The 11,983-nt window shown below is 35.5% G+C and overlaps 1 protein-coding gene across 1 annotated transcript; it reads right to left on the bottom strand.

Annotated features, from left to right (window-relative positions):
* Positions 1 to 9,627: 9,627 nt before the first annotated feature.
* On the bottom strand, positions 9,628 to 11,115 carry LOC128553858 (uncharacterized). The gene has a single exon (XM_053535045.1). The coding sequence runs from the start codon at positions 11,113 to 11,115 to the stop codon at positions 9,628 to 9,630; it is 1,488 nt and encodes a 495-aa protein (XP_053391020.1).
* Positions 11,116 to 11,983: the final 868 nt, after the last annotated feature.

Genomic DNA, 11,983 nt, shown 5'->3' with positions numbered 1-11,983 from the left:
AGACATACCAACGAAACAAGAGGCCGGACTTAATCAAGTCAAGTCAAGCCAAGCTTATTTGCAAATCGGCAGTTAACTGCTTTTAGCAATATACAGTTATGAATATGGCAAACATACAATTCGTACAATATAAAATAGTTTTTAAAGGGTTAACAAAGAAATAGTTTTATACGTAACATCATGTAGTTAACATTGTAACAACTCTGCTCTACGGCTAAAAGCAAATTTCAAGAATTTACAAAGACTATATATTTATTTTGTCTTAGAATTTAACATAACTTGAACAAATTTATCAACATTTAGAAACACTGATGGTGTCTTATAAAAAATTCTTAAATCTCTATGTACTGAACAACGTAACAGGAAATGAAATTCATGTTCAACAAATCTAAAACGAGACAACTCTTTACGTAATTTATTGTTTCCCACATGATCTAAATAGTCCTCAAAACAAACAATCTTTGTACTTCCTGTATAAATCAAGTTTCGACATATTTTCAATAGGGTCGTGCCATTTCTGTACGAACTGGTCACGTAAATGTTGCTTTAATAGAGCTGTATAATTAACATTATTGTCGAAGTGTTCCATAACATCTGAATATCCTAAATCATTATTAAGTTTATGAATATAATATTTATCAAACCAATACATTTTCCCAAGGCATTGGACTGTCTTGGTATACTTGTAGAATGGCAACATTTCCATACGTACTGTAGTTTCATTATTATAATAATCATGTGTATGTGTTTCATGAAATAGATCATTTTAAACTACATGTATCATTGTAATGATTTCAGAAAAAGACGCAATAAGTATTTAAAACAACATGATTTTACTCTAAATGAAGCTAGCCAAATTTATATACCTTTCGAATAAGTCGATTGAGTTTTAAAATTTACACCTACCTATGAATCCCTAGTAAAATTGACGAATCTTAACCATATTGTCAAATGACACCAATCCTGACAACAGACATTAGGGTTCCGACGCTAAATCAATAAGTATCATAAAGTAATAAATTTTACTTTTATGGAACACTTCCCTGCGAATTTATCCCTGCTTTGTATTGCGCATATCGTAGGCGGATACTAAAATTGGAATTTATCATAGGAAGTGACGGTCCGGATTAATATATCCTAATATAAGAGAACCATAATTGATTAATTCAACAGAAAGCTGTAATTGTTATGTTACCTGTTTCTAAAATAGCAACACGATTTAAGTCCGTTTTTCATTTTAAAAAGAGATTGATCGTATACTCTTGATGAACGGATTAGCGGCCGATAAATATTTAATATATCAACATTCCGTTTGGGTTAGTCACACTTGTTTTTCGGTTTACACGACATAACGCATAATAAACAATATTGCTGGAAACGGACGGCCGTGTAAAGGTGATTTTCTTGTTTTCAAATTGGTTTTGCGATGTTTTATGATGTTTTGTTATATTTTCGTTATCTTTTTTATACATACATGAGGAAAACAGTAAACAGATGCTTCCTTTTGGTTAACATATTATGAAATCATAGTCCGAATTGATATTTTTCAAGTAATATGCCAGAACTGAATTTTGTTTATAGGTGAAAACGAAAAAACGATGGAGCCAAGTGATGTATATGGCTTATGTTTTGAAGTACCTCTTAGAACAGAATCCGGAAGGTATGTGTTTTTCTCTGCAATTCAATTTTAATTAACTGTTATTTTTGCTCCCAAAAAACTCATAGACGGGGTATTTTAAATTGCCTTCTTGTTCTACCGTCTAAAATCCTCATCCGGATACTTCCGCTTGATATTCCCAAGCTTACAGGATTCTGTAACTATTAGTGAGGTTGTGCTTATTTTCAGGGCTATTCAGATGCCATGCCTTTTATAGAAGTTATAGAAGTTATAGCCCTTCGAAATTTTTCAGATTGCTGGTTATTGCACAGAAGTAATTAAAGACTTATCCAGATTATTGTATCTTTTCGTTTTGTACCGAAATAATTACTGTTTAAACCAACGCATCTTGGTCAAACTTACAGATACCTATATTTATGAAGTGACTTTGCGAATTTTGTCAGGACATAGGTGTACCATGCCAGATTTAGGTGTTGGCCATATGAAATTTTACAAAACACTGTCTTTCGCTCATGTAACATTTTCAAAACATTTTCAAGGGACTTACTTGTCCATAGGTTTTAGATATATATACTATAAAGATAACTTGCGTAATGTCAAAATATCCAGGAACTTTCGCTGCAATGGTTACCAAACATTTCTGGTCATTATGTGCTATGTACAAAATTTTGCTCGTTCTCTGTATTCAATATATACCCCGGGAACAATTAGTGAACTGATAGCTCTTTTTTATTGTAATAATAGCTTATAATAATTGCTTCTGGTAAATTTATTACAACTGCATGTATTTATTTTCAGTTAAAGAACATAGTAAAGATGACTGCATTACATTAATACCATTGCCTTCTTTAATTTCTAGCCCACTACAGTGTTGGCAAAATTAATGTGAATATATCGGTTGTATTGACTTATCAAAATTGCTATATGTCACTATATTTACTTAACTAATCCTTATCAAATTTACAAATAATATATAGGTATCAAATTCGAATGAATGGAATTCGGAACAGGATATATAAATATAGATATATAATGTGTCCTTAATTTATCAAACAATACCATTTTCACTATGTAATAAAACTGAAAAATCCTAATCATGTGTGTACAGAATGTACCTATAAGGTCTTATTTAAGCTTGATTATGAGCTTGTTTAAAGTTATTTGATTTAAGGCATTGTACTCTTAAAGTACAGTGCGCGATCTACCGATTATAAAGTGTTGACGATATTTCCGACAGACTGGTATTTTTTTCAGTTCTCTGTTATTCCCAATACTGCTGCTGTAAATCTTCAAACATGACCACTAAGATCGTTTTTTTTTATCAGCAGAACAAAACAAATGATGTACAGGATTTTTGAGAAGCGTTTTTATATAAAAAACGGCTAAAATGCTTTATTTGTAAGTTTATGTCAAAATTATCTCTACAATGATATATAATTTGTCAGGTTTATGTTGACGTCACATCAGAGACAAGCGGTTTATTAGCACAAAACACGTAAAACTGACGTCGAGTTTCACCCAAAATTCCGCGTAAAGACTCGTATATTTACCAAATTGCCAGATAGTATTTTGAATAAATTTGAACAAGCGTACAAAATTTCAGTGGCTATCGATTCCTTAAAAGAAAAATGGGGGTCACCGTTTTAGATTTCGCTCTTTTTACCGTTTTAATTTAAATTAAGTTTCTATATCTATTGGTGGGGAAGAGATAACGAAATTATATTACAATAATGATAAAATGAAGATGGTATTTCACGACATTCTTCAAACAGATATTAAAAGTTTTCGAGAAAATGTTCTATAGTTACACGACAAACAAATGCAAACAGACCTGATTACTGATAACAATTTTTGTCAAAGAGTCATTGCAAAGTGTATAAACATTTTTTTTTCTAAAAATGAATAAAGGGTTTAACGTTGTTTTTCGAAATATTTAATACCAGTTTCTCCTATTGTGCTTATCCGAGGTGTCATTTTTGCGAAGTATATGTATATAAAATTCAATGGAAACAAGCTCGTGAATACCAAACTACATTAATAAAGCAGACATTTTAGTGAATTTTGAAGATACCACGGTTACTGACTCCATCCTTACTCAGAAACAGTTAACAGGAACATACAATAATCTAAAAGGAGACGAAGGGATTGTCCCATAATTTAATGTAACGTGTTATGAATCACATGCACTTCTAACAAGTTCACAGTGCATATTTTCACTCGTGGTACTTGACGTGCAGATACATTCGTTCGACACGCACGACCTGTGACTACTAGCGAGAGAGTCAATAGAACAGCCTGCAACAGGTTTGAAAATGCATGCGTGTTATCTTTTGTTTGAATAGAATGATAATAAAACGATTTCAAACTATTGATTACTACTGAGTACTTTATAAATAAACACTTCTATTTTGTACGTGTACGTGCATGTGCTATATATCCCGACAAAAATAATAAATTGTTACAAATTACACTGATCACAGTTTGCGTCTGATATCATGCATGTGCTTTATATCTCGACAAAAATATTAAATGTCTGCTAGAAATTATCCGGTGCATTAACAAATACTCAGAAAACGTTAACATGGCTTCATATATTTATTTATCTATTTAATTCTATATTGCAGTCATGTTTACAAAGTCTCTATTTTATTTTCTGAACACATATATATAATTAACCTTTCTGTTGTGCACATGCTTTCAACACCTTCAAACTGAGAATTTAAAACTGCTGTATTTGTATGGTTCGAACCTACGTATTCCGATATCACAATCAGTGAAAATGTAATAATTTAGAAGTCAATCATTTTTATTCAGTTTTTTTTCTCTGGTTTGATAAGTTAAGTTCAAGTGACAGATATTGACAAATATTGAAGAACAGTAGTAACATGAATGACATAAGAACATGAAATATAAAAAGAACCGAAAATTCATGTGTGTAAGAATGAAGAAACTGTCTTTATATTACCAAACTGAACTTTTAACCCCGATTATCTACCTATGTAACGAATTTCGGTGGGTGCTATTATTTATCCGAGCGGTCTAGATAAAAATATACTAATATCATAAAAAGTCAAGAAAAAGTATCAGAATGCAATAACACTAAAATGAAAGTACTTAAAATGCCATATATTTAATTTTCCTAATGACTGCTTGTCAAACTGATTTTTGTAGCGAAATGCCTATTATATAAATATTCCTCAAGCTATCTGCTTAGTGATTCTAAAAGAAATGATTCGAAAAAGATTAGCATATAAAGGTATATAAAAGAATCAGAAGAATAATCAAAGATACTTGAAATGACAAGAAATACAATGTATAAAAAGATAACCCTTAGCTAAGGCAAAATGTCTTACTAAAATAATCACCAGAATGCCACGACCCAGGCTTCTATGACCAATATAGACACAGAATGCCTTATCTGTTCTTTGTAGGAATATCAGCCTAAAGTCCTGGTGCAACTGGTATAATAAGCCGCAAAAGACTCTTAAAATGCCACTAGAGTACTACGACCCGGGCCTCCAATGCCTTTCAATATATCTTGCTAAAGAATGCCTTTCTTTTGCTTTGAAATTGTCTACTTGGTACTGTCGTCCCAAAGTCCCAGCTTGACTAGTGCAACAAATAATTAATTAAATAATTAATTATTATCGATGTGTCTCCTTCGAATACCAACAGCAAACTGAGAGTCATCTAAAGTGAAGCCAAGTCCTTTGACTTGCTTCTTGATCTGCGCATGCGCTAACATACTTATCCAATGGAAAATCTAGGAAATGCGTAGTGCTACTGAACATTACTATGTAAAACGTCTACTGATTGGATAAAAATACTTACATTCATTTCTAATGAACGCCGTCTGGACATTGACTGATTATACATGTACGTATATATGCAAACAATAAGCATTTATTGATATCTATTGAAATAAAGCTTTAAGCAGCGAAAGTTCACCATTAACAGAAGTATTATAAATTGATTGAATGAAATATGAATGCAATCAATGCTTTCCTTTACCTCAAATACTTACATGAAGTGATTTGATAGCTCGTTTGCAGAACACTTGTTTTGTTTGCAAATGACGTTGCATAACAAAGGGGAAAGCACTACGTAGAAGTTATCAAAAGCTGTTTTGTTAAAGGTGAACAATTTTAAGGAACAATCTTATTAGTGTATTAGGGACATTTTGTCACACTACCCACGCCTCCGGGTTCATGCGTCCCGCATGCCCTTATACATTACATTCGACTAAACAAATAAAAGACGAGTCAAAATCTCATAGGCTTTTACTTAAAACCTGTCTTACAAAAGAAAAACTTTTTTTATATAAGTAATTATCGATAGCTGTTTTCTTTTTTTCTTTTTGAAACAACGTAGCACTTTAAACATCAAAAACCTTTAACACATATTTTAACTTTAAACTGTCATGTCTTGGTCACTTCGCGTTTAAAAATTATCTACTGGTGACCCTGTAAAAAGTGTGCATTAAATGCGACACTATCATGGTATTCTCTTCCACAAGCATTACAAGTGAAGGGCTTTTCTCGTGCAAACCTATATGCATCAAGTACATCGCTGTGTTGAAACACATTATCCCAGTGTTTGCACACACCTCCTTCTTCCATCTGTGTGGACTTGTCCGACACCTCTTTGACTTTTTCTAGCTTTCAACTTTCATTTTGGTGTACACTTTTGATCTTTGGAAAATCTTTTTGAACCTGTAACTTCTGTTTTAGGCTTTTAATGTCAAACTTTGCTTTCTTCTGACGTGGCGTATAAATTGGTTTTGGTTGGGTTGCCTTCGAGAAAAGTCTTCCTTTAAGGATTTCTAGACTGCTTTTTGTGGCTGTTCTTTTTCTAGTGTTTTCTTTTACTTTTGGACTACCTTTCCCTCCTTTCTGATTACCTAGAGTTTCAGTTGCCTTGCTTTCATTACTTACAGTTTGTCTTTCTTCAGTGTCTACAATCTTTGTCCCTTTCTTTTCTCCTTCAACTGTACCTTTCGCTTGAATTTCAAGGTTATCATTACTCTCATCGGCTGAATCTTCATTCTTCTCGCTTGTGCTTATGCTTTCCCCGGTCTCTTCACTCTCACTTTCTCTATCAGAAGGACTTTCCAACTCTAACTCGGAATCATCCGATTCGCTCACACTATCTATCAGCTTATTTACCTTCTCCTCGAAGTAGAGGTCAACATCAAGTTTGGGACTTTCTTCCCACTCTTCTTTTCCTGCACTTTTTACCTCTTTCTCACAGTGACAGATTTTCACGTGCTGCTTTAAACACTTCTTATTCTTCAGGCTCTTTTTGCACGTTTTACATTCTACCCTACTCGCCTTACGCTTCTATGTCAGATTCAGTCTTCTTGTGATAATACTGACACTTCCTCTTACGCCTTGTTGTCTTTGTTCTTGCCATACTGGGAATAGAAAATATATAATCTTTATGCCAGAATGGCTTATTTCGTTTCCTTTCACTACTTATATCGTTATTTTGCATTTCTTCATCATTTACCTGTATGCCGGACTCATTATTCATTATTTCTGTATCAACTGTATCTTCTTACATTTCCTCAGATAATATTTCATTCTCACCTTGTAATATCTGTGTCCTTGCTTTTCGCATTCTATCACAATGTATGACCTGGGAAACGCCTGCTCTGCCACAATTAACTTTGTAAAGAACATCAGAAATCTTTTCATTCACCTTAAACGGACCTCTCCAGAATGATGTAAATTTTGAAGAGCAACCTACCTGTTTTACAGGGAAAAAGACATACACTAAATCTTCTGGCTCAAACTTCTCATATGAAACTTTAGTGTCTCTATACGATTTTTGTCTACTCATTGGCCTACCAGTATTTTCCCTAACTAATTTGTGGCTATTTTCAAGTGTTTCTTGTAATTCCCACACCCACTGATTTACAGGAATGGAATTCATAGTCGGGGGCATTTCAAACATTAGGTCAAGCGGAGTTGTCGTTTCACGACCTAACATTAACATATTAGGGGAATAGTTAGTAGTCTCATGAACAGATGACCTATAGGCCATCATGACGTATGGGAGGTGTTCATCCCAACTGGTATGATTTTCGTCTACAAACATGCTTCTTGCAAGTGTTTTGTTAAATCTTTCGACCATTCCGTCGCTTTGAGGATGATACGCCGTGGTTCTGGTCTTTTGAATGTTCAAAAGTTTGCACATTTCTTGGAAAAGACGACTCTCAAATTGTTTTCCTGGGTCGGAATGAATTTTACTTGGCACACCGAACCTAGCAATGACTTCTTCCACTAATAGTTTTGCAATTGTCGATGCCTCCATGTTTGGCATTGGGAAACTGTCCATTTTGTATAGTAGCACGAAATAACTACTATGTATTTATTGCCTCGCTCTGTTATCGGTAATTCCCCAAGTATGTCCAGTGCGATTCTTTCCATAGGAAAGCCTGAACGAACTATCTGCATTGGAGCCATTTTAGTCTTTAATGGTGCTTTTCTTTTCTGGCAATATTCACAACCTAAGACGTATGCTTCTACATCTTTCCTCATCCCTGGCCAAAAATACTTTGCACGTATTCGTTCGAACGTCTTCTTAATACCTAGGTGTGCTGCGGTATTAAGATCATGTGAAAACCTCAGAATTGTTCTGCGTAATTTCAACGGAATTACGACTTGACTGTACTTTGTGTTTGTTTCGTGATCTTTCCATTCACGGATTAATTAGTTATTCTCTACTCTGAAGAAAGGGTACTGACCATAGAGGGTTTTAAGGAAGTAACTTTCGCTTGAAATGTCTGTAGCAGTTGGTTTTTGACCATTCATAACCCATTCTTTCATAATACTTATGTCCCTATTCGAGTCCTGGGATTCAACAAGAGATTCGATGTCAGGAGGGTTTTCTGATTCTACAGTGATTGATCTGATATGGCCTTCTTCTAGTTCTGATCGGCCACACTGCCCACAATGTATTCTACTGAGTCCGTCGGCATTACCATGTAGTCTACCTGGACGATGTTCAATGTCGAACTGGAATGATGATAGGATTTCCAGCCACCGGGCAATTTGACCTTCTGGATTTTTGAAATTCATCAGTCATCTTAGACTACCATGATCCGTTCTGATCAAGAACTTTTTACCATATAAATAGTGTTTAAAGTACTTTACAAAATGGACTAAAGCAAGTAGTTCTTTTCTTGTAACGCAGTATCTCCGTTCTTGTTTGGTGAGTGTTCTGCTTGCATATGCTACAACACGTTCAATTCCATCAATGTTTTGAGAAAGGACGCCAGCAATGGCTTGGTCACTAGCATCAGTGTCTAAAATGAACGGCTTAGTGAAGTCTGGATGATTGAGCACTGGAGCATCCATCAACTTTTGTTTTAAAGTTAGGAAAGATTGTTCACACTGCTTTGACCATAAAAACTTTTGACCTTTTTCGGAAAGCTTGTGAAGAGGCTTTGCAAGTTCAGAAAATTTCTCAATGAACCGACGATAATAGGAACAAAAACCTAGAAATGACCGCACCTCTTTAAGAGTAGTGGGTTGAGGCCAATTTTTCACGGCTTCAATCTTTTTAGGGTCCGTCTTGATTCCTTCTTTTGAAATGATATAACCTAAATAGTCAACTTCACTAGCGAATAATTGGCATTTTCTTGGTTTTAATTTTAAACCAGCTTCTCCTAGTCGTGTGAAGACTTTATCTAAATTTTGAACCATGTCTGAAAATGTTTTTCCTGTCACTATTATGTCGTCTAAATAAATAAGAGAAATTTCCCAGTTTATATCCGCTAATACCTTTTCCATTTAACGCTCAAATGAGGCAGGAGCATTAAATTCGAATAAACCTTGTCTGGACACAAAGGCCGTTTTCTCTCTGTCTTTTGGATCTACCTCTAGTTGCCAGTATCCACTGTTCAAGTCTAAACATGAAAACCAGGTGGCACCAGACAATTGATCTAATGAATCGTCTATGCGATGTATCGGATACGCGTCTTTCACCGTGACGTCATTCAATTTTCAAAAGTCTATGCAAAATCTTTTTGTTCCGTCTTTCTTTTCCACCATAACAATGCCGCTTGCCCAAGGACTCGAAGATGGTTGAATGACATCTTGTTCTAGCATGTTTTGAATTTGTTTATTTGCTTCCTCCTGCATGTGAACTGACATTCTTCGTAGAGTTTGTTTGATGGGATGGGAATTTCCTATATCAATATTATGTCTTATAATGCCCGTCCTACCAATGTCAGTATCAGTCTTGGAAAATGTATTAGAATGCTTTTTCAAAAGATCAACTACTTGGTGGCATTGTGTCTTTGTAAGCCCTACAGTAGCTCTTTGATAAACATCTGACAAATGTTCTGGTACTTGCTTTGCGTGCACATGACTTTGTGTCCTAGCAGAAACCGGGGATATTTGAGACACGAGGCTTAAATTGGCAATGTGTGTACCTGGGTAGTATTTGTCCGTTTCCTGACTTGTATTCAGTAACCTAACAGGAACGGTATCTCCGGCATGCACAAGTGCTTTAGCTACTACGCCCATATTGCATTTATTGTAGTCATGTAATGGTTCTATAATACCAAGTTCATTTTTTCTTGCAGATGGTATAGAAAGCTCTCCAGTCACTATCATTTCTGAATTGGGGGGAATGTAACACATTTCTGCAATTGTTACCCTGTAGCAAACTAAGTGACCAGCCTGTACCATTTGACAAGGTGTACCTTTTACAGTAATAGTGTTTTTGTGAATGTCTAATTGGCAGTTATTGGCTTTCATAAAGTCTAAACCTATAATGCCATCAATATCTATCTCAACAATGAGTACCCCTGTAACTACATGGATTCCATTAATGTCAAAAATAACTGATGTTTTGCCTAAAACGTTCAAATGATCGCCAGAAGCTGCAGAGATTTGTATATTGGATTTTTCCAAAGAAGCTGTATTTCTGTCTTTTATCAGATCCCATGTTTTGTGAGAAAGTAAAGTCAGTGTAGCACCGGTATCGACCAGGCATTCAAGTGTAATATTATTAATGCTACATTTAAGAAAGAGCCCTGCTCCGAATGATGCGATATTTCGAAGATGGCCTTTTTGTTTTGATGAGCTAAATGTTCTAGAGTTCGCCTTTTGTGGACACGTATTAGCTAGGTGCTGTTCAGACCCACATGTATAGCATTTCCTTTTGTTTTGTTGGTCTTTTCTTGTACCCATGTTTGTACGAATTGAGGGCGGTTTAGATGATTTATCTTTCCATTCATAGAATGCCTTACTCAAATCATTTACAGTCTTTTGACGTTTTTCAAAGTCAGGGTTATTTTCAGTGTATTGTGGTGTAGGTGCTTTTTGCCTGGAATATTGTGAATGAGTGTTATCTGAAATGTTTCTCATAAAGCCCTGACTTTCCAAATGCTTTCTTTCAGCGCTATTAAAGGCATCTAGTTCAACCGCATGGCGCACAGCGTCATTCAAATCAATAGGTCGTGCTTGCTTGACACGTAGTCTCATATCTGAAGAAATCTATGCATCTATAAACTGTTCTTTAGAAAGAGTCTCTCTTACGTCGGCGGGTGCTGTAGGATAGGCTAAATTCGTAAGCCTTCGAATGTCTTGTCCTAAAGCTGCTAATGTCTCGGAAGCCCTTTGTCGACGTTCTCTTAATTGCACTCTATAAAGCCCAGTCTGGTTTGGAGGAGCGAAACGTTCCTGCAATGCCTTTACCAATTGGTCATAGTCATTAGATTTCTCTAAATTACCAAACACACCCTGTGCTTGGCCCCTTAAAGATGCTGCAAGATACATTCCTTTTTCTGTGTAGGACCAATCATTTATTTTCGCACATACCTCAAAATGTGCCTGGTAATCCAACCAACTACTAGTACCGTCATATGTTGCAGGTTTAACTTTTGTTCCTTGGTTTTTATGCTGCTTTCCCGCATTACTGACGGAAAGGCATTCTGCAGAAGGAGGTGCCTGCTTTTTGTCATGTATCATAGAATGCTCGTCCGTATGCAGACTAGGGTCGGTAAACCTTAGCTTTTTGCTATCAAGTTGATCTGGTTTGGGCATTTCTTTAACTGGCATTGTCAGTGCTTCTGCACGCTCAGTTCTAGACCCCATAGCTTTCAATCCCATTGTCGGTGTCTGGGTACTTTGTGTGATAGATGGCCTAATATTTGGTTTAGGCATATTATCTTTTGACAATGTCTTTTCTGGATACATAGTCCAGTCATGCATGTCGTGTCTTGTTTCGTCTGGGGTACTATGTTTTGGGCCATCAGGCACAACTTTGTCTTATTTATGGAAAAATTCCGCAGTGTTGTTCAAAGGCGAATTAGGAGCCTTTTGAGGACCACATGCCAACAACTGCCTATCT

Source organism: Mercenaria mercenaria, unplaced genomic scaffold (assembly GCF_021730395.1).
Source record: "Mercenaria mercenaria strain notata unplaced genomic scaffold, MADL_Memer_1 contig_4404, whole genome shotgun sequence".
Classification (NCBI taxonomy): domain Eukaryota; kingdom Metazoa; phylum Mollusca; class Bivalvia; order Venerida; family Veneridae; genus Mercenaria; species Mercenaria mercenaria.
The sequence above is the reverse complement of the archived record's forward strand: the minus strand, read 5'-3'. Positions and strand labels throughout refer to the sequence as shown.

What these genes read in the sequence shown, in the direction of transcription:
- LOC128553858 (XM_053535045.1), bottom strand. Translation starts at nt 11,115, where the DNA reads ATGAGACTACGTGTCAAGCAAGCACGACCTATTGATTTGAATGACGCT.